Source organism: Theobroma cacao, chromosome 1, assembly GCF_053813885.1.
Source record: "Theobroma cacao isolate CCN51 chromosome 1, ASM5381388v1, whole genome shotgun sequence".
NCBI classification, from domain to species: domain Eukaryota; kingdom Viridiplantae; phylum Streptophyta; class Magnoliopsida; order Malvales; family Malvaceae; genus Theobroma; species Theobroma cacao.
Window position 1 is genome coordinate 34,838,810 of NC_142639.1, and position 24,582 is coordinate 34,863,391.

The 24,582-nt window shown below is 31.3% G+C and overlaps 2 protein-coding genes across 2 annotated transcripts; one reads left to right on the top strand and one right to left on the bottom strand.

Annotated features, from left to right (window-relative positions):
* Window positions 1-1,124: 1,124 nt before the first annotated feature.
* LOC18613315 (FCS-Like Zinc finger 8-like) lies at window positions 1,125-3,263 on the top strand. Its single transcript, XM_007050494.3, has 3 exons — window positions 1,125-1,920; window positions 2,023-2,869; window positions 2,964-3,263. The coding sequence occupies exons 2-3, from the start codon at window positions 2,076-2,078 to the stop codon at window positions 3,031-3,033; spliced, it is 864 nt and encodes a 287-aa protein (XP_007050556.3). The 5' UTR covers window positions 1,125-1,920; window positions 2,023-2,075; the 3' UTR covers window positions 3,034-3,263.
* A 12,796-nt stretch (window positions 3,264-16,059) lies between these two features.
* Window positions 16,060-18,949, bottom strand: LOC18613318 (flocculation FLO11-like protein). The gene is made up of 3 exons (XM_018114060.2): window positions 18,641-18,949; window positions 16,469-18,509; window positions 16,060-16,369 (listed from the first exon to the last, which is right to left on the bottom strand). Exon 2 carries the CDS (start codon window positions 18,154-18,156, stop codon window positions 17,512-17,514), a length of 645 nt encoding a protein of 214 aa, XP_017969549.2. The 5' UTR covers window positions 18,157-18,509; window positions 18,641-18,949; the 3' UTR covers window positions 16,060-16,369; window positions 16,469-17,511.
* Between the last annotated feature and the right edge of the window lie 5,633 nt (window positions 18,950-24,582).

The window sequence follows — 24,582 nt, forward strand, 5'->3', positions numbered from 1 at the left end:
ACAAAGACACATGCACTTCAAATACCTTTTCAATTACACGTTTAAACATAGTGCATGCAGTTTTCAGGTCCCATTTCTGTCCTCCGCAGCAACAGTAGCCTGTGTTAATTGGCCTGAGAGTTTAGACAAAGACGAGGAAGAGCGCGAGTGATTATTCTCTCAACTTCATTCTTAGGAACACAGGGCGAGATTAGAGTAGATCAGAAGGAAAAGGTTAAAGGGAAATTACGATGACATGCAAAACACAAAATTGGAATGCTCTTATTCTACCTTAACCATATAGCCTCTATCCCCAAGGCCAACCTTCCGTTTAATTTGTACATTTTAAGTGTTAAAACTGTTTGTTTTTGGTATATAAAAGCAATATCTCAATGCAATAAAACCATACGGAACTCTATTTTATTGCTAAACTCTGCTAGCTCATTTGTGTTATAAATGAGAGTTCTTAGTTTTTTAACAGTCAAATGACATTTACAATTACAAGATATTAATCCCCCGCCATTTTGCAGTAATTGAATAAAAATTAAAAAGGCCCAATATCACTCTCTGGTTACATCATCGCTATTATTGAGAAAGGCTTCTCATCCTTTTCATCAGCAGGTGGAATTGGACTAAACCATCGCAAATATCAGGCGTTGTTGACTTCGCCTCATTGGTAAAAAAGACGTCGGCTTGTATTTGACATGACAACTGTAGGTAATGAATTTGATTGAAGATAAAAAGAGTAATCAGTTTTGGGCTGGTAAAGCGAGTGTTGTAAATTTTTAAAAGAAAAAAACAGAAAAACTGAGAAGGAAAAGCTATTTACCGCTCAGCTGTGACATCATAATCATTTCCTTCGAGTGCGTGCGTTTATTTCCGAATTCAGAAACCCTGCAGAGTTCGGTGAAAGATTGACAACAGAGCAAGAAAGTCAGGACAAAATACCATTAAAATCTGGACTCTGAAACTCTGTCCACTAAAGGACAAAACTCACTTCAGTTTTTTATAGAATAGAAAAAAGGGAATTGAAAAGAAAAAAAAAAGAAAAAAAGGAAATTGTCGCTGGTCGTTTTCAGGCTTTTACCGCAAAAACCACTAATTCTCATGCATACGCTTCTCTCTCTCCCTCTCCCTCTCTTTAAAAGGCACACCCAAAAACAAAGCTCCACCATTTTAAGCTAAAGCTTTTTTTTCTTCTTTTGCCTCTTGACCTTTTCTCTCCCTCTCTCTCTTGCAAAGTTTTGCCAATTCCTGGCGATTTTGCAGGGCTGAATAAACTGAATAAAGAAGAGGTTGGCAGAGTGAAATCGATGTCAAGAATGAGAGCCCACTAACAGAAAGTAAAAGTTCAGACATCAGAGAGAGAAAAAGATTGAAGCTTATCTTTCAATATTTCTTTTACTGGATGGTGATGATGGTTCTCTTTTCATAGGGAGTAGCAAACATCTGTTACCATATTTTCCTGAAACACCCACGAGTATACATAGATACAATTTTTTTGCAGTAAAAAGAATGGCAGAGCAGTTGTTTGTGCCTGCTCTGGATCATGTGCTTTGCATGCGGGTTATTATGATGGGTATCGATTCTTGTCCTTGTTGAAGCAGCTAATTGAAGAAACTAGGACAAAAGACGGAGAAATAGGGAAACCCAATTTTTTTGTTTTTTTGTTTCTTTTATACTGTTCTGTCATGGAGGCTACAGAGATTTAGGAAGCATTTCAATTTCCCAGAGTGTGCGTTTCTTTTTAAGAAATAAAAATTCTTGCTTGGATTTGTGTGTAAGGGCTTGAGAGGGATTTCCAGGTAGAGTTTCAGCAGAAAAACAGAGAACTTGTTTTCCTTTTTCTATTCTCTGTTACCTACTTTTGAACAGCTAAAAGTGGTTTCTGCGACTAGCGCAAGCAGCAATTCAAGGCGGTGTGACATTAATCATTTCCAAGTGAGTTCATTTCTTTTCTGACTTTCCATCTCTTCCCTTTCAATTTCATGTTCTTTGTGCCTAATTAATCTGATTCCTTTTTTTATTTTTCTTTTATGGTAGTTGTTTAATATTATAATTTCTGGGGGCTGATATACTTCTGATAAGAGGTAGTTATGCTGAGGAATAGGTCCAGAGCAGTGACCAGCAAGCAAGCTCTAATGGCTGATCACAGCTCTCAATCAACCCCTGCCCAGAATTACACTAGACCAATCCCATCTTTCTTTGGTTCTCCAAGATTTAAAGCTTTCACCACAAAGGGTCTCCCCGATACTGAAGCTGTCAAGAGTCCTACTTCAATCCTTGATAACAAACCATTATTTCCTTTCGGTAGTCCCTTTGGTTTTGATATCAACCAGCCAAAATCCCCAAGAGTTTTCTCACCTAATAACAAACAGCAGCACTTACCTGAAAAATTAGACTCAAAAGGAATTGGTCTTGCTATAGTCGATACACTCAACGATACGCCAATTGAGGATAAGAGTTCTAGCGAGACAAGTAACAAAATGGTTTTGTTTGGAGCCAAGCTCAGAGTTCAGATTCCTCCACTGCCATCGTCTTTACGTTCTCCAACTACTTCTCCAATATCTCCAACTTATTTTGGAATCAAGAACAGGAATTCACATTTATCATCACCATTTGGTTCTCCCGATTCTGATATCCATGTAAAGGATTCTCCTCGGGTGTTCACTGGATGTCTTCCTGTTAGGGAAATGGAGCTGTCTGAGGACTATACATGCGTGATATCTCACGGGCCTAATCCCAAAACCACCCATATATTTGATAATTGCGTTGTAGAGAGCTATTGCACTCTACCGGATAAGCCCAAGTCGGCACCAGAGAGTTTCCTGAGCTTTTGTCACACATGCAAGAAGAATCTTGAACAGAAAATTGACATATACATGTACAGGTTCGTTTCCTTTTTTTCCTTTTTTCTATCTGATAAAACTGGATTGTTTTAGGTTTAAAAGCTTAATCTGATGATTGTTTACACTGCAATGCAGAGGTGAGAAAGCCTTTTGCAGTCAGGAGTGCCGCTATCAAGAAATGCTCCTGGATGGAGAGGAGAATTAAGATTTCCATTACTGCTTGGAGAAATTGTTTTCTGTTGCGAATGATTGATTCTATAAGCCAAACATTGCTAGTTAATTTTACTTCTTTTTCTTTGTAGTGTTTAGTTTTTTTTTTTTTTTTTTTTTTTTTTTATTTAACCCTCTCCCCTGCAGATAGAGATAAGAGAGGATGAGATAATGTGGGCTTAAATTAATTTTGTTTAAATGATTGCCAATGGGCTTTTTTCCCTTTGTGTTGATCCATGATTGAAAACTTGCCTTATCTTTTTGTGTTATTTTTTTTAAGAAAAATTACATCAATCATCATACATAAATAATTTAAACAGGGGAACCAATTATTTCGCTGATGAAGATTCTCATACCATTCTGTTTCTTATCACTTTTCTGGTGATCATACCCATCGTTGTCTGTATGGGTTGAGAAAGAAACATCTTAAGGAAATATTATATTATGGACGTTTGATATATGAAACTGACATTTTCAATGAGATAGATCCAAACTCGACTCTCGTTCTAGATCAATGCTTACAGGAGTGGACCAATTAACTATTAGTAGTAGTTGGGAACTTTGATCCCTTGTGCACAGATAAGTCCAAATATTCAAAATGTAACAAAGAAGCTTTTCAACGTGAATTATCTACCCACATCATTGCCAGGTCCCTCTTATCCCAACCTTTCTCAAAGAAAGGAAATATAATAATGATGATAATAATAATGGTGAGAACAGTGATAGCAATGATAATTTGTATTAGGCGAATGAAGAGAAAGCAACCTTCAGTTCCTATATGAATGAGCCTAGATAAGACTCGTTCAAAGCAGTAGCAAATTTGGTAAAATCCAGTGATTGTTGTGTGAATTTCTACCTTTTAACAGGGTTAAGTACTACCATAACCATGATTAGAGAAGTTCTAGAGGAGCTGGATCAAAAAGCAACTATAACATAAAATAGTAAATTCCATCCATCTCTCAACGACCTATCAACCTGCTCTTAATCAAAACCAAATTATGAAGGAATGCTTAGGTTTTCTGAAAAAGGTGAACAAAGCATGTGAATCATTTACAAAAATGATGTTACGATAATCAAATGGCTGGAAATGCAACTTGATGGTGACAATGCATTGCTTTGAGAAACTCTAACATAATTATCAAGAAAGAAAAAAAAAAAAAAAAGGCATCAGAGAAGTAAAATTGACAGAAGCTCGCTTTTCTGCAATCTATATATGATTTGTTTATCCCAGAAAATTGCCAAACAGCTTGCTTAATTTTTGTCATCAGACTCTGCCAACCTAGTTCTATCCCCACTTCACAAATTCCACCGAGATATTTCTCTCGTCTTTTATCACTTGTATTCTTTCTTGAATAATTGAATTTATTCATTCATCCATAAAAGAATAAGTTGCTATAAAGAAAAGAACCAGCTAGATTTTAGTTATTTGATAGTTTGTAGATTTATAATGCATGCAGGAATTGAATGTACCATTTCTTCTTATTAATTGTGTATGATTTTAGTATATGATTTGATAATGAAATCAATATTGATCATATTAATTGTTGAGATTAAGTGCATGTTTGGCTTAACTTTTTTTCAGCTTATTTACTTCTTAAAAGCAAAAGTTAAGCCAAATATAATTTTTTGATAAGCTCTTAAAAAAAAGTAATTTTTTTTTAAAAAATAAAATTTTAAAAAAAAGAGCTTAAAAAAAAGTTTCAAGGAAGAGCTTTTTCTTCTCTTCTTTTAAAAATATAAGAGAATTTTTATTTTTATTTAAAAAATATCCTCATTTATTAAAAATAATTACAATATTACCCTCTCAAAAAAAAGAAATACCTTTTACATTATTTTTCATAAGAGTTTCATAATAGCTTTTAAGTTAGAAAAAAGCTAGACCAAACAGGCTCTAAGTGTATTAATATTTTCTTATTCCTTGATCTATTAATTCTCTAATAAACGAGAATCTTAATATTTTTGTATAGACAAAAGAAGAGACCTACCATTTCTTTTACATAATGATTCCTTAATTAATCCAATCCATTATAAGACTTAAGATTTTTTTATATAAGCTTACACTTAAACTCACATTTAATATTGAACTCTAATACACTTATACATATATTTAGAGAAGGAAAATTCGAATGTTGCTCTTTTTTACAAAGAAATCATACACTAATCAATAAACTAAATGCTTGAGTGCGAAATCTAATACACTTTATTAAATCATAACTATAGTATTATTATTTTATCAAAATCAAATAAATTTAATCTATTTTTTATAAAAAAATTAAAATAATATAAATTCTCACTTTATTATAGAAAAAAAAAAAGTAACATAACAGTCATGGTAATATGCCTCCACATCTGGGTTTGAACTATCAAAATTGAAACTATCCGAGGTGTAAGAGAAAGGGTCAAAGTCCGGAAAATCAATTTTGCAGTCCAGTCAGCCAGGCGAAGCAATGACAAGCTAAGCACTAATTCTCAAAGTGATTGAAGATGGCCCGATTCGTTATACGAGCATTAGTGTTTATCAATCTGCACATGCCTTGTCACATATTATGCATCACAATTAGTAGATTGACACGTATGGACTTCGACCTTTATATCAACTGATGATCCCTTCACTCTTTTCCTTTTTCATGTTATTTGCAAGTATACTGAAATTGAACCAAAATCTGTGATTGGCCAGATAAAATAAAATAAAAAACCTTGGTGGGGACTGGGGGAGCAAGCAGCAAACCCCATTATCATTCCCGGGTAACTGGCTAGTTGACACCAGAAGAGATGAGATGACAGCAATATGGACAATGATTTTTAGAGCCCCTGTTTGTAAATTTAAAATCAGGAAGCCATGGGAACGTGTTCTTGTATTCAGACACACCGTTTTTGAGCTTAAGAAACAGGATTTGGAAGCACATTAACATCATCCTTCGGCAAATTCTACAGTAAGGTCACCATTTTTTACTTTACTGTAAGATTATTAATAATAAAGATCATCTGATCTATGAAATTAAATTACAGCTATTGATTTAAAACTCATAAAAAAATTGATAAACAAATTCAACCGGTAAACTAAAAATTCTTTCTTTGATAGACTCTTTTTATACTTTATTAATAGAAATCATTTATTTGCATTGCTTTTATTCAATGGCTGAAATTTCATATTATAAATAGGATTATCACTATAATAAATCAAAAGTCAAAATTAAAAATGTATAATAATAAAAATAAAAACACATGTAATTTGAAGTTGTCACTAAAAAACTTAGACATAAAGTTTTTGAAAGTTATGATTAAAAATCCTTAATATAAAGTAATAAAAATTAACATAAAAACTCGTAAAAGTAAAATAACTAAATTTAAAATTTTAACGTAAATGTGTAAGAGGTAACGTAACAAGTCATCTAATTTTAATGAAAAATAAATATTTAAATTTATATTTTCAGACTAAAAATGTTTAACGATATACAAATTTTAATTTTTAAATAAAAATAATAATAATAAAATAATTATAATTCAAAATTGACATAAATAAGTTTTGATGTAAAATTGTAACAATTGACGTAAAAACTTATAAAGGTAGAATAACTAAATTTTAAATCTTAACGTAAATGTGTGAGAGTTAACGTAACAAGTCAATTAAGCAAAAAAATCTAATTTTAATGAAAAACAAACATTTAAATTTATATTCTCGGATTAAAAGTGTTTAACAATATACAAATTTTAATTTTTAAATAAAGAATAATAAGGATAAAAATAATTATAGTTCAAAATTGACATAGAAAAGCCTTGACGTTAAACTGTAAGAATTGATGTAAAAACTTATAAAAGTGGAATAACCAAATTTTAAATGTTAACGTAAATATGTGAAAATTAAAGTAACATGTCAATTAAGTAAAAAAAATCTAATTTTAATGAAATATAAATATTTAAATTTATATTTTCAGACTAAAAGTATTTAACGATATACAAATTTTAATTTTTAAGTTTAAGATAAAACTGGTAAAAGCTTATAAAGATGAAATAACTAAATTTTAAATCCTAACGTAAATGTGTGAGAGTTAACATAATAAGTCAATTAAGTAAAAAAATTTAATTTTAGTGAAAAAAAATATTTAAATTTATATTTTCGAAATAAAAGTGGTTAACAATATATAAATTTTAATTTTTAAATAAAGAATAATAATGAAAAAAATTATAATTCAAAATTGACATAGATAAACCTTGACGTAAAATTATAAGAATTGATGTAAAAACTTATAAAAGTGAAATAACTAAATTTTAAATTTTAACCTAAATATTTAAAAGTTAATGTAATAAGTTAATTAAGTAAAAAATTTTAATTTTAATAAAAAATAAATATTTATATTTATATTATCAAGCTAAAAGTATGTAATGATATTTAGATTTTTATTTTTAAATAAAGAATAATAAGGATAAAAATAATTATAGTTCAAAATTAATATAAAAAAACCTTGACGTAAAATTGTAAGAATTAACGTAAAAACTTATAAAGGTAGAATAACTAAATTTTAAATTTTAACATAAACGTGTGAGAATTAACTTAACAAATCAATTAAGTAAAAAAATATAATTTTAGTGAAAAATAAATATTTAAATTTATATGCTCAGACTAAAAGTGTTTAATGATATACAAATTTTAATTTTTAAATAAAGAATAATAAGTATAAAAATAATTATAGTTCAAAATGGACATAGAAAAACATTGACGTAAAACTGTAAGAATTGACGTAAAACCTTATAAATGTTGAATAATTAAATTTTAAATCTTAAAATAAATATGTGAGAGTTAACATAACAAGTCAATTAAGTAAAAAAAATCTAATTTTATTGAAAAACAAATATTGAAATTTATATTTTCAAAATAAAAGTATTTAACGATATAAAAATTTTAATTTTTAAATAAAAATAATAAAGATAAAATAATTATAGGTCAAAATTGATATAGATAAGCCTTGACGTAAAACTTATAAAGGTGGAATAATTAAATTGTAAATTTTAATATAAACGTGTGAGAGTTAACGTAACAAGTCAATTAAGTAAAAAATATAATTTTAGTAAAAAATAAATATTTAAATTTATATTCTCAGGCTAAATGTGTTTAATAATATACAAATTTTAATTTTTAAATAAAGAATAATAAGGATAAAAATAATTATAGTTTAAAATTAACAAAGATAAGCCTTAATGTAAAACTGTAACAATTGACATAAAAACTTATAAATGCGGAATAACTAAATTTTAAATCTTAACGTAAATGTGTGAAAGCTGACATAACAAGTCAATTAAGTAAAAAAAATCTAATTTTAGTGAAGAACAAACATTTAAATTTATATTCTCGAAATAAAAGTGTTTAATGATATAAAAATTTTAATTTTTAAATAAAGAATAATAAAGATAACAGTAATCATAGTTAAAAGTTACTATTAAAAAGGCTTGACATGAAGTTATAAGAATTGACATAAAATCTTATAAAAATGAAATAATTAAATTTTAAATCTTAACGTAAATGTGTGAGAATTAACGTAACAAGCTAATTAAGTAAAAAAATATAATTTTAGTGAAAAACAAATAATTAAATTTATATTCTCAAACTAAAAGTGTTTAACGATATATAAATTTTAATTTTTAAATAAAGAATAATAAGGATAAAAATAATTATAGTTCAAATTTGACATAAATAAGTCTTGACATAAAACTGTAACAATTGACGTAACAACCCATAAATGTGGAATAACTAAATTTTAAATCTAAACGTAAATGTGTAAGAGTTAATGTAACAAGTCAATTAAGTAAAAAAAAAAATCTAATTTTAGTGAAAAATAAACATTTAAATTTATATTCTCAAGCTAAAAGTGTTTAACGATATATAAATTTTAATTTTTAAATAAAGAATAATAATAATAATAATAATTATAGTTCAAAATTAACATAAATAAGTCTTGACGTAAAACTGTAACAATTAACGTAAAAATCTATAAAGGTGGAATAAATAAATTTTAAATCTTAACGTAAATATGTTAGAATTAACGTGATAAGTTAATTAAGTAAAAAAATCTAATTTTAATGAAAAACAAACATTTATATTTATATTATCATACTAAAAGTATGTAACGATATTCAAATTTTTATTTTAAACAAAGAATAATAAAGATAACGATAATTATAGTTGAAAGTTACTATTGAAAAGACTTGATGTAAAGTTGTACGAATTGAGGTAAAGTTGTAAGAATTAACGTAAAATCTTATAAAAGTTGAATAACCAAATTTAAAATCTTAATATAAATGTGTGAGAGTTAACGTAACAAGTGATAATAATAATTTTTATTAAATAAATTAATTAAATACAATTAATATTAAAAAAAGAGTTCTTTTTATAAATGGGTCCAATGCATAAGGCGTTTTTGAAAATATGCCTCCCCATAATTTTAACTGTTTTTAGCCAAGATAATTAATATTTGGACAAATTTACCCTTAATGAAACTGACGCATTTGTTTAGTTCCACGCCTCAACTCAAAATCTATTAACGGGTCAAGTATGTTTAGGTTCGTGCCTCAAACCAACTCATATTCTTTGAGCTTTCCTAGCCAGATCATTCATCTCTGGAGTATTTCTTATCAGAAAGAAAAACGTTTAAACATTTTGAGCATTTTAGAGTAGTTTTTAATACACAAAGAAAAATCTTTGAACATTTTGAGCATTTTTAAGCATTTTGGAGTGATTTTTGATATACGAAGAAAAATCTTTGAGCATTTTGAACATTCTTTGTCAAGTAGGCATTTTCGTTAATTATGTTATTAAATGGAATATAGTGTATCGTTTGAAATTGTTGATCTTATTAAATGAAATTCAGTAGTTCTGGTAGTTTTTAGGTATTGTGTAATCGACTTTTGGGTATTGTGTGACTAGTTTTTAGGCATTACGTTACTAATTTTAGGTATTGTTTGACTGACTTTGGGTATTGTATGACTAGTTTTTAAGTATTGCGTGACTAATTTTTAGGTATTACGTGACTAGTTAATATGGCATTGCATGACTAGTTGATAGACATTGCGTGACTTGTTAGTAAAGCATTGCGTGAATGGTTAGTAAGGCATTGTGTGACTTAGGCAATGCTTAAAAATCAATCACGCAATGTCTAAAAATCAATCACACAATGCCTAAAACTAGTCACGTAATGCTTAAAAATTAGTCACACAATGATTAAGTCACATAATGTCTAAAAACTAGTCTTGCAATACTTAAAAACCAATGATACAATACCTAAAAACCAGTAATGTAATCTCTAATAACTAATTGATTTACTTGCTCACAGCTAAGTTTAAGTTACCAAAGTCATACAGTGTTCTAATGTACAGATATATCTAATCAATTTCAACTCCTCAACTATGGGGTTCTATGAATAAACCAATAAACCCAAGAACTAAAGCACATACTTTTTTTTTTCTAAGTCATGAAATTGTGCATTTATTAAAAAAGATGTTACAAAACTCCATAACCCTTTAAAATAAGACAAAATATATCCTTATCGGGAGGGCCTTGCTCACTCTCTTTATGCAAAAACAAAATATATTCCCTTTACAAAATATTCCCTGAATAATTTTAACTCAAAATCTCATAAAAAGAAACAAAATCTCTAGCAAACATGCTTAAAATCATCTCAATCCTAGACACAACAAAATCGTGAACCACTATAAAACCCATCAAACATGCTTTAGCTACTCATTCTTGTAGACACTAAATTGTAAACAAGGAAAAATTAAAAATATAATAAACAAAAAAAAATGAAAAATAATGAAAAAGAAAGGAGAGAGGTACGACTGGCAGGGTGCGGACGCACCCTGCCAGGCACCTCTCTCACCTGCCAGACGCGAAGAATTCGCGTCTGGCAGGATAGTGGAACTTGCCCCTGGGTGCCCAGGGACAAGGCAATGGGGCGTGCCCCCTCCAGAACCCGGGAATCGGGTATAAAGGAGAGGGGGCACTGTAGCATCGAGGAGGAGGAACCTGCAACAAAAAATCCTGGCAGCCAAGAAATCACAACAAGAGAATCCCTAAGTTCTCTAGCAAAGAAAACACAAAAAAGACCACACATATGCAGAAGAAATGAGAGGAAGCCTGGGGTTTTAGGCCCACCGCCGGTGAAAACAAAAAGCAGAAAAAAGGAAAGAGAGAGAGATCCGATTTAGTGGGAGCTGAGGCTTTTGGGTTCACCAATCACCGACCGGTGCATGAGAGATCTTGACCACCGGTGATAGGAGATCTGGAGATCGGATGGAGCGGTGCTAAGGAGGAGACAGCCGACCGGCGCAGGAGAGACGTTGCCGATTCGGGAAAGCGTTGACTGTTGGGTTGGCCGGCGGAGATCTGGAAATCGGATAGAGCGGTGCTAAGGAAGAGTTCGTCGGCGGGGGTCCTCCAACAGATCGACGGTCGAGGAAGCTTAACCGTCGCTCCACCGTACACGGCACAGGAAGGAGAGCAGCAGCACCCGATCGACGCCAAGGGGGTTCGCGCCGGCAGGAAGAGTTCATCGGCGTGGGTCCTCCAACAGATCGGCGGCCAAGGGGAGTTCGCCGGCGGGAGAAAGAGAAATCCAGCGGTGGAAGAGTGTAGAGAGAAGTTAGAGAGTTTGTGGGTAGAGAGAGAAAGTGAAGGGAAGAAATGGGAAGAAAAGAAAGAAAAAGTGCTTTTATAATTAGAGTTTAAAGCTAAACGGTGTCGTTTTGGGGAATACGATTGGGCAGCTCAAAGACATTCAAAACGACTGCGTTTTGGCTCAGGAAGGCTGAATACTTGAGGCATGATCACGGGCTTTCTGCCAGACTGATTCGTACTGGGCTAAGTTGGGCTTGAATCTTGGGTAAGTTTTAAATCTTGGGCTTTTGTTTGTGGTAGTTATGATGATTTTCTTAATGTAGTCTTGTTAGTAAAATAATGGGGACATAGTATAATAACATGGTAATATAAATTAAAAAAAATAATATAAGAAAAATAATAATAAGTAAAAAATCAAAATCATTAAAATAGAAAATATATAAAAAAAATAGGTAAATAACAAAAACAACAATAATAAAATAATAATATAAATGAATGAAACAAATATTAGGCTAAAAGATTAAATTAAGAAATTAAAAATTATTAGATTAAGCATCAAAATAATAAGATAGGTATGAGAATCAATATTAGAAATTTAACCCTTTTAAAATATATATATATATATAATTAATAAAATAATTTGTCGATGATGGGATAATCGATTGGGATGCGAGAAGTCGCGATCCCGAGCTTATGTTCCCTAGGCTCGAAATCCGAATCAAGGCTCCACCAGTACGATGGGAGGGCCTCGATTTCAAGTTTCCGAAATTCTTAATAAATGAAAAGTTTGACTATACCAAAAAATTACTTGATAAAAATAATAAATATATAATAATAATTCAAACATATAATAAATAATTAATTTGTGAAAATACAATATACATGACATTAAATAAATAAAATAATAAAATAATAAAAAACAACTAATTTAAAAGTAAGCATCGAATATTAAGTGGCATAAAGAAATGTGAAAATAATAAATAAAGACCTTAGGCATTAGGTTTGAATAAAAATCGCTTATGAAAAATATAATAATAATAAAAATATAAAAATATATATAAAATAGTACGATAAAAAATATATAATTTTTATTCATTAAAATAACATAGAATTATAAACAATTTGTCTAACTATAAATGAAAAACAAAGAACTTAGGACAAAAAAATGTAAAGTATAAAAATAATAATAATAATAATAAGAAATAAGAATAGGAAATAGGATAATAAAATATATAATAAAAATAAAAATAATAAATGATAAAAAAATAAATAATTGTATTAGCATAACATATACATATTGCATCATACATATCATTGCATATCAATATTTTTGGTTTTCGAGCTTAAGCCCCGATGATGGGATCTTTCGGGGATCCTGCGAAGGCGGGTATTTCTCGAAAAGTTCTTTAGGTGAAAAGATGTCCTCGGGTCCCACCAGTGCGATGGGAGGGCTCGAGAACCATATTTAATAAAAGGCTTTTGCTCGAATTAGGTTCATTATGCACAAAATATTATTTTAAAAAGAAAACGTACGATGACCCCGATGACGGGAATTATTCGTCGAATTTGCGAAGGCGAGTTTCTCGGATAATTCCTTAGGTGAGAGAATATCCCGAGTCCCACCAGTATGATGGGCGGATTCGGAAAATATCCTCGATAAAAGGTTATTTGTCCGGCATTTTTATCTCACGCCATGCATTTCATCTCACCACCCATTTGCATTCCATTTTAGGTTAAATAGGAGATAAAATAAAAAATAATAATTAAGGAAATCTAGTGAAATTAAAAATTAAAGCCCAATAGGATAATCTAAAAATGGTACCGTTCATGGAACGGGCGTCCGAGGGGTGCTAATCCTTCCCCGGGTGTAACCGTACTCCCGAACCTAGATCCAGAAAATTGTAGACCGGTTTAAGGTTCTTTTCGGTGGGCTTAAAATTAATTTAAGTTTGCATCGATTAGAATCGAGTCAATAGGTGGCCAATCGCACCTAGTAGTAAAAAAAAAGATTGGTGGCGACTCCTAGTTAAATTTTTTAGTGAGTTTTCACATTCACGTCTAGCGGTCGGGTTCCCGGACCCGCACGTTACGACACTTCTCCCTGAGCCCATCATCTTAACCAATCCGATCCAACTCATCAACACAAGCATCTCCATTGCAAAACACGTTTCGAAGCAAGTACTCACTAGAAAGCATCTAGTTACCACATTCATCATACTGACTGCAATCACCATAAAAGAGCAAAATCGTTGTTTATCGACCTTGAAAATTTGAAGATCGACCATCCAAAAAAATAAAATAAAATAAGAAAAAGCTTGATGTCATCTCTACTCTTTAGGATTGCGAGAAAGAGCTGGATGATGAGATAGATAATATTTAGTTAGAGAGAGAAATCGAGATTTAATTTTGAAATTTTTGTCTGGATGGCGAGATAGAGAAAACTAAAATCATTTTAATTTGTCTAAAATTGTTTAAAGGGCATTGTTGTTAAGTCATGTCAAAAATTGACTAAAAATAGTTAAAATTATAATGAATGATATTTTTGAATTAAGCTTATGAGGAACATTATCTCTCACAAGCACCCGAGCATTTGGTTCATTAGTTGGTACATTATCCCCTGCTTAAAGAGCAAGATTCGAATCCCCCCTCCCCCAATTACCAAAAAAAAAATTATCTCTCACAATTTCCTCTAAAAAAAATAATATTCTTATAGTTTAAAGTAAAAAATAAAATAAAATTAAAAGTTAAATAACTTTTAAAATAAACTAAACAAATTTAAAAATTATCAATCGTTGTTATCTTAAAATGGATAAATTTAAAGAATTATATATATTGTTTACCTGTTATACAAATTTTTATTATTTTTTAAAAATTTTATTAATTGATCTTACAGTAAGGTTAGACTTACTGTAGCATTTACCTTATCCTAAAGTCAATAACTCCTCCCATCATAAGCCAATATCTCGCTAGTAACTTCTGCCGTATTGAATGGTTCAGAAGAAATCGCTTTAACATTTGGATTCACTGTCAACGATTATTTAGACATAACCTTGCAAGCCAATGCATCAAAACTGAAGACATTGAGTCGCTCGTTTCACACTTTGCATCCCATATCCGAATAAAGAAGAGAACGAGGAACTAGAATTTATCAACCCTTTCAGCACAGCAGGAATAGCTTCTAAAGCTTTGCCGGACTTATCTCCTATTCTTCAATTTTGAGAATAAAGAGAACAACACTTCCCAGATCAGATACCCATTAATATGCTTTTATACCAGCTATGAAGACTTGAATTCAAATATCATTTTCTTAACAATTTTAATTTTACATTATGTGAATCTCCAAAATATTTAAATTTAAGTTGCTATCAATAATTAAATTAAACTTTATATAAATCTTAACATCACTCGTATAAATGTCTGATAGATATCACAACTACACTTCCAAAGAATAATTAAAAAAAATAGAGTACCTTGATCTCTTTTAAGTTTTAATCGAAATTTTAAGTAAATTCATTATTTTTTGAAATGGACACTCCGTTTTAAAAAAATATCTTTCGTTACATATATAAGTCTAGTCGTTAATGAAATGTTAACATTTTTATTATTTTGATGACATGATAATATTGAAATGATAATTTTATTTTTTATTAATTTTAAAAATTATTATTATATAATTTTTATTAATTAAAAAAAAGTTCAAGGGAGATTGGTGCTCCCAAAGGGAGGGGAGCACCGACTTGGTGCTCCCTTCCCTCACTTTGGGAGCATCAATCTGGTGCTCCCTCTTCTTGGAAAGCATCGATAAGTGCCTTTTTTTAACATAATAATAATTTTTTAAATTAATAAAAAAAATATTTTAATCATTTCATAATATGCTTTATCGGTGTTTGCATTTAGAAATAAAATATCTATTTCAAAAATTAATATATTCATCTAAAATTTCTATTAAAACTTAAGAGTGTCAAAATATTCTATAAAAAAATTAAAAAGAGAGAATGGAAATCAATTTAAACCATAATGTTTGCTTGAACCTTTTAATATTTTGAATTCAACTTCGTTTTCTATTAATAAAGTGAAATCAATTTATTAATTTTTGTATTTTTTTTATTTTTCATAAAATAAAAATATTTTATTTATAAATTTAAATAAAGAGACTAAAAACAATATTAAAAGTTAAAAATATTTAAATTTAAAAAATCCTGAAACTGAATTAGGATCGCGTTGGTTTTTTGAAAATCAGAGGTCCGGTCGGAGTCGGGTTTAGGGTGCACCGCCTTGATGTATATATAGATTAATATATTTTATTCTTTACTTGGGCCTAAACCCATATTCCACTCCCTCATTTAAACTTTGACAAAGAATCCGAGCATTTCAAGTCCTCAAGTTACCAGGAAGGATTGAAGACAAAAGTACTTGCCAACTATGATAATTTAACATTACAATAGATTGGTATTCCAACATACTTAAGCAGCATAATGCATAAATACAAGTGAAAAACACCCCTAAAAGAACATCCTTAACTCTGAACATTAACATTGCACTTTAAAGAAAACAAAGTCCAAAACTACAAAAGCTAATGCTTCAAGAACTCGTTGAAAAGCAAGAAACCGATAACAAACAAACATTTCTGAGACAGGTGCCTTACAAGACTTCATTAGCGACTACATCTAAACACGAAAACATCTTTAATAAAGCCTCCTAAAATACTTATCCCAGTCGCTCCCTGAAGAAAAATATAGAGCAGATTATTAGCAACAGTTAACAAAGACTTTCTAGTAAACTAACATAATAATCTAAAGTAAGTTTCATGGAAAGAAAATACCTTGTAAGTAGCTTGGCACAGTCAACAATCTCCAAGAAAGATGGGCTCTACGGACACTACAGTGAGAGAGTGGCATTACCCATTAGGACGAACAAGACACAAACAACACTTGCAACTGGGCATGGCAACACTGACTAACCTAACAAGATTCAGAAGCAGAAGTGACCACTTTACTTCCCCTTCCCATTTTTCCCTTTTAAAAAACAGAAAAAGATGGTGAGGAAGGAACAACACCCTTGCAGAGTGTAGAGGAGGGAAATCCTTACTAAAAGAAAGAGGTGTATTTTGGGGATATTTGATTGTTAAGCAGCCAATTCAGGCAATGATGGACAAAGGAAAAGTGTAGCAACAGAAAAAAAGATCATGTAGGCAGGCTACTTGAGGCAAGGTTTAAAAAAAGAAACAAAGGAAGTAATCAAAGTTAGACTATTAGAAACTAAAGACACTGATTGGAGACCAAGGAAATAAAAATGAGATAAAAAATAAAACAGAAACCTAAGGAATTTGCAGAAGCAATTTAGTGGAGATTCTACAGACTACAGTATATACATTGTACCTAATACAAAAGGAAGAAATTAGTTCAAAGTCAACAACTGAACTGAGACCAACCACCAAGGACTTGGTATCGTAAGTTGTCAACTAACAAGTACATAGTTTCCTTTAAGTCCAAGAGATAAAGAGGCAGTTATCTGTGCAATTTCATGACAAAGTAGAGAGCAGGCAATCTTTGATTCTAAGATAAGCTCCCAGCTTTCTTAACAGCTCGAGTCATCTTCCATCCAAGCTTACAGAGCCCATACTTCACATAACTTGTGCATCTTGTTAACAAAAATTTTCATAACCAGCACCAAACTCTCACAAAATCTGGAGATTGTCGACCTACAATTGCCATTACTTTCTCTCCTACCACCTCCCGAAGAAAGCTAAACAAATTCATACTGACCCATGCTACCAAACATTTTATTCAATCTATATACAACCTAAAACTAACTCCAATTTGCACAGTAAACTTATTTACAGGAGCTGAAATGCTCCTTCACTTTTCAGTCATCAGTGTTCTCAAGATTGAGAATGCGACGTAAAGTCTTAGTCGCAGAGTCAGCACTACGAAAAAGTTCTGCTACAGAAGGGCTCAGCTCCCTGGTGGGGGATGCAGGTGCAGACTTGGCAGTTGGGTAAACATCAATAACAGGGTCAGAAGTAGGCAAATCAAGTGACACGGTCCTCTTTGCACGAAGCGAGAATTTGGGTATTGGCAAAGAGCTAGGCGGTGGTGAATTGGAATAAGCAGGTCCAGCCCAAAGCTCAGAGCACAGGAAACATTCCCCAGAGATCTCTTCATTAAAAGACTTATCATTTCCAGGGGTTTTGTTGTTTTTGATAGGAATAGGAGAGCTTTTCCTGGTAGTCTTCAAGTGTGTTCCGTCAGCAATAGGAGATGGTGTTTTTAAGGAAGATGATGTAGAAGATGATGATGATGATGAAGGAGGTGAAGATGCCCTTTTGCGGATAGGAGTAGAGCTATACTTAAACGGGGTTGGAAGTAATCCTGCTCCAGATTCAAAAGTCCTACAGTTAATCCCTCTGAAATTTCTAGAGGGTGATGACCCAAATCGGGCTGGCCCATGTGGCTTCACCCTGCTACAATACTGATTTCTATGCTGCGCCACCACAACAAGAGTCTCCATACTTCTATTATTTTTGATAATCGAAATTCACTAATTCAACGATTCAACTCGGTCCTGTGATAACCCAACTTCTAAATCCACTAAATCCTCGCTACAGACCACTGAAATACAATAAAGGTGACAACTTTGAGGGCTAAAATCATACCCAAAACGACACCTTTAACTTCAAGATCTTCGCCATCACAGATCCAACAAGATGATACTAAAATCAAAGTGATTTAGATTTTTGTCTAAAATTACTGCATCAGAAACTTCGTAGATTCAAAGGAAAATCATGGTAATTATAAAAACCCACAACTCTATTGCCTCGAATCAGACAAGATCTTCGTAGATCACAACCATCAACCATCAAACTGTAAAAACAATGAAAAAAAAGGAAAACTTTGAGAAGTGACAGGAAAGTAAGAACCCTGAACCGTAAATTAAGAGAAAACAAAAATTTGACAGTCATTTTCTCGGGAGAAGCTTGAGAGTGGGAAATTACCGGAAAAAGGCTGGCCCTTTAGAAATTATAAGAGTGAAGTGATCTGATATTGTTAGATCTGAAGAGAGAGTGAGAGTTTCTTTTTCTTCTTCTTCTTCCTTCTTCTTCTTGTTCTTCTGGTGAACGATGATTTCATGTAAATTTTTATCGTGTGTTCTTTTTTTTTTGGCTTCTACTAATTTTTTTAGGGTTTTTTTTGTTTGGGTTCAAATCAAACCGCCGTGAAAATGAGACCCTGGAGAGGTTGAGAGAGAGAGAGAGAGAGAGAAGAAGCAGAATCCCACGGATCTGAAAAGACTTTGTCACAGTTATATTAAAAATCGTACATGTACTGTGTGCTCCTCTGTTTTACTGTGATTTTTAGAGGAAAAAAAAGGTGGGCCTCATGTTGACCCGATTTACGATTTTGACATTTTATTATTCTTTTGACACATGGGAAGGAAAATTATGAGTTGTTACATGTCTGTTTTACCCTCGGAATCATTTTTATTCTCTCTCTTGGAAAGGATAAACAATATAAGTACAAACAAACAAATAAAATAAACCAGTCATCTACAAGAAAATAAGTATATTTGATTTGGATTTTATATTTGAAAGACTCCCATTTGTGCTTTTATTTTTTTTTATGTATGGACTTGTTTCTACTTCTTAAAAATTGAAAATAAAATACCAAATATGAAAACACATTGGAAGACCATTTTAAAAGTCCATTAAAATTGTTTTCAAATGGTTATACTACTATCTTATATCTTGAATTTTTACTAAAGTGTCAAATTTATGGTAACAATCATTTTCCATTCCTTAAAACAAACAAACAATTTCCATGTAGAAGTAACAAAATTTATTGATAAATTAGTTGTTTTAAATGCTTTCATGGATATAACTTAAAAGGGGAGCCAAAGGAAAGAATCTTGGCCCTAAGGAGGTTCCCACAGAAGTGGCAACATGAACCTTTGGTTTCATTGTATAACTCATGCTAGTTGACACTTGAGTTATATCATTTGATGAAAATTCATAAAACTTTATCAAACTTTTTAAATACCTTCAAAAGTATGCAAAATAGGGATTAACATTAATGCAAAATTCAAATATTTGTTATGGTTATACCTTACACAAGAAAGCCGCAAGCCTAGTCAATCAAAGGCCCATTAAAATTATTCATCATTTTTATTAGTGTAGTAAGCTCAATTAGAGTGAAATTTCAAGAGAGGACAAATTGAAATTTTTGAAAACTTTTGCAATTTTTGAGATGATAAATATTTGTAAGCTAATAAAACCTTTTCGAGGCTTATGTAACATAACAAACTCTTAAAAAAAAATTTGTTTTCAACAAAAAGAGAGTTTGAGAGAAGGAAAACGCTTGCACAAATATTTTATAGAAGTTCAACCTTTTTGCCTACATCTTCACCCTTATCTTACTAAGGGTTTTAAATCCACTAATAAAAATATTTTTCTTTAGGTTTAAGCACAACATTTACAACAACTTTTTTAAGACTAAGATTTAACCTCAACTTTTTCAATGGTTAAGGTATAACTAATACTACCTTTTAATGATTAAAGTATAACCTTCTCAATGATATAATAAATGAAGTGAGGAGTAGCAAGAAAGACATTTTAAGGCAAATGTGCTTAATGGGTACAGAGATTATTAAGAGTAATACATACGAAGTGAAACGGTTTAGCTCAAAGCTCTAATCTAAGGAAGACTTCAATGTAGGGAAAGGAAATATTGATTTGAAGATTTTGTAGTTGCTCTTTTGTGTAGAGATTATTTTTTAGAGTTTCCTCTTTCATAAATGTGGTAGAGAGCTTCAATTTATACTCGAAAAGCCTTTTATAGCTGTTGAAGGTCATTAAATGCTGAAACTAGCCGTTGTGCACCTTAAATGCAAGTCTGTCGTGCTCCAAGGTTCGACCCTTTACAAAAAGGGGTCGATCCCTTGTTGCAATTTTTTTTCAAGAGGGATCAACCTTTTAAAAAAAGAAGGTCGATCCCTGCCAAGCTGCATGAGATAAAAGGCTTTCGAGTTCAAAGGGATCGACCTTTTAAAGAGGAAGGGTTGATCCTTGACCTTCAATGAAGGATATTTTGCTCTTTGTCTTTCAAGGATCGACCTTGTATCTTTAGGGGGTCGATCCCTATAGCTAAAAATTAAAAATAACTTTTCTTGAAAGCTTCTTTCATGTAAAACACTTAACCAAATCATTTTTAATTATATAAGGGATAATTTTACTAATTTAATTTCATTCTAAAAGCTTGTTTAAGCAATTTTGATCATTTGATTTTGTAATTTCAAAATAAAGGTCAATTTTAAAGCTAACAATCTTAAAGGACATGTGGTGTCCCAAACAAACACCATATGCCCTGGACATTAAGGACAAAATATTGTTACATTGTTTTCATGGTATGTTGTATGAATAGGTACATACCTTCCTCCTATACAAGAGGAGGAACACGTCTCAAAAGCTTTGATATCACTTTTTCTACCATTTTCTCACTCTTACCTCATCTTGTTCCTCATTTCCTAGTTGCTTATTGACTTCAACATTGACAGGGAATCATTGTAACCCTTAATGTCCCATTTTGCAAGTCATCCCTTTGGAAGAATCAGTTTGACTAGAAATTCTTCTAGTAGACCTAATCCATCTCTCTACTTTATTTAAACCTCAAAATTTGGCATCATTTGTGGAAACTGATGGCAACCATGTCTATTTTCCCTTCAAACCCCCTTTCTTCTCTTATTTTGGCTTCAATCACCTTATGTCCCATAAATACTTCTTCCCTTCTTAGTACACCACCTATAAATACTTAAATAACTCGCACCAAAACTCCAGAGAATCCTCCATCATTAGACCTCGTCAACAAATTACTTACAACATCATGGATCAACAGGACTAACCTTATGGCGATATATAAGCCCTTTTATCCTTAGCATCTATGTTCAGCAAGCCCACCACCTACAATTCTATACAACCTACTACAACAACGATAACATCAAGTAACCTTTCTCTACAACCTTACACCACAACCTTCCTCTCATAGCTTTTGTGCTCAGAAAAGCCATGCAAACAATTTAACATTAAAAAAAATTTAAATTTTTTTCCATAGCAAGATCATATTTAGTTGTTTAATACAAATTAATCTTAGTTATTAGGTAAAAGTTTGTTATTCTTTTGTGGCTCCACAAAAATTTGTGTCTCAAAAAACCCTCCACCAAGTTTGAGTTGTTGCAAACCTCAAGCTATCCACTAGTTCAATCTTCAATGGTGATTCAAAACAAGATGCAATAAAGAATAACACCAAGAGTGGTCATGGGGTTTTCTTGCCGCCAAGAGTGGTCATGTGGCGATCATGCTTCTGTTGGGATAATGCCTTAATGAAAGGATCTGTTGAATTATCCTTTGTGGGCACACGCTCCATTTTTATATCACCTCGTTGTATGATTTCTCTAATCAAATGGTAATTCCTTAACACATGTTTAGATCGTTGATGAGACCTTGGTTCATTTGCTTGCACACAAGAGCGGAATTAGCTAACTTTTGTTGGGAGGGCTAAAGACGAAGAGGACTCCAAATAAACTAATACCTGATAACATTGAGACAAGGATACTCTTATAAAATTACAGATAATTATCCTCTGACAAATCATATATCATGTTCACAAACATCAAAACCTGTTACACAACAAGCATAATGTAAAATTACTATTATAACACAATTATATATGACCATTCATGATCAGATTATATGTTGTATCCACCAAGTCAAAAATAATTTATTCAACTATATCATTTGATTCCTGAAATGAGAACTAAGAAGAAGGATGATCAAGGACCAATAAAAATTATATTATGAGCTTTAAGTCCTAGACCCTTTAATTTGAAAGGACGAAAAATGGTACCTAACTTTGAGCATCATTAAACCAATTAATTTATCAAAAATTAGAAGATGCTTTTGAGAATGTAGCAAGTATATGGTAAAGTTTTTTTTTTTTTTCTATTTGAACATCACATTTCTTCCAAAAAGAGGCTTAAAGGCTGAAGCATGCCATGTTAGCTCTGAAACGATAATCTAACAACCATTCACCATTCAATCTCCAAGCTATTGTCGATGTTTCTGTCAAAACCCCATCTTTAAGAAAACCAAAACGTCTACCCCTGTTAGAATATATCTTGAAAATAAACACTTTCAGCACCTGACTAAACTAGGTACTAATTCTGCCTAACCATTGTTTACCCACCCTAGGTGGTCGATTGTTGACAAACATGATAAAAATCTTATAAGGATTGCGATTCACCTGCCAATTCTGGTTCTGTTTACAACTTCTTTCTACACCGCCTTTCATTGTTCACTTCCCCAAACCTCTTTTGGCCCTTACAAAATTTACCATAATGAAGATGAGATTTGTCCCAAAATAATATGATATATATGGAAACAATACACATCGCTGTACCATATTTGTGCATCAAAATCTTTGAAACTCTAAGGTGACGTTTGGTACTTTATAATACAAAGTGATTATAGGTAATGTGATTACAAGTAATGTGATTACAAGCAATGTGATTGCAGAGAAAATAACATTACAATGTTTGATATACAAGTAAAATAATGATTAAAATGCAGAGAAGATAACATTACAGCGTTCGGTTTACAAGTACTTTGTTGGGAATGTCATGTTAATTTTCAAAATTACTCCTATTTATTAAAATGAAAGTTTAATATACTTGTATTTTTTATTGTTAATTTTTATATAATATAATCTCTTAGATATATTTTTAATGTCATATATTTTATTTTTATTTTTTATTATAATTTTATATATTTTATTTTTATTTCTTTAATATAATTTTTTATATTATATATTTTATTTTAATTTCTTTACCTATATTATATAAATTTTAATTTCTTATATTTTATTTTATTTTAATTTTTGATTCTTATATTATATATTTTATTTTAATATTTTTTATTTTAATTATAATATTATAAAATATTTTTAACAAAGTAATAAAGTTGAAGGGTAGAAATGTTTTTAATAACATTGCAGAGTGTAATGTAATATGATTGCATTAATTTTGGACTGTAATCACATTACATCATTTGGTTGTAATGTGATTGTATTGCAATCTGACATTACAGTAGTCTATTGTAAAACAAATACTACAATATAATTTAATCAGATATATTGCAGGGAACGTGCTCTCACTTTTCTTATACCAAACGCTATCTTAATGTTTGAGAATGTACACTCAAAGTCCTTATCATGCAATGTACATTAACGATCATTTTAAACTATTTTATTGAATAAAATAAAAGTTGATTGTCTAAGGGAGAAGATGAAAAACTAAGAAGACATTTTTGAATGAAAATGTAGCTTCGGTACCATTTTGGAATACAAGATCTTTTTGTTTAACACAGAACACGTGCAACTAAGTAAAGAATAAAGAGCATAGCAGTTAGCATGTGCAACTTTGTGAAAATGTGGGTTGTTTAGCTAATTAAAATAGTACTAGAAAATCTCTTCACTTCTCTGCACCTTTTTGTTCTTGATAACTAAAAGACAAAAAAATAATGTTATTTTAAATAAATAACACTGCTTCAATATCTTTTATTTAATACTTTCCTTAATTTATTTATATCACGATTTGCAGTCAATCTGTTATGCCAGCAAATAATAGAAGGACACTATAGTCATTTAGCTACCCCTTCATTGTTCACATTGATCAGCTTGGTTAGTAAGTTGTCCCAGTTGACGGAACATTAGAAGGAAAAATGCAAACAGGTCAAGGATAGTTTGGTAAAATGGGAAAGGCCCGATATGTGGGACCCATAAAAGTAAGAGCAAATGGACATGGTCCTCAGCATCAGGACAAAAGATAAGGATGACAAAGGTTGGTTGGAGTGCAGTGGGCAAAGGGCGCCGATTCTTGGTAACTATTCAC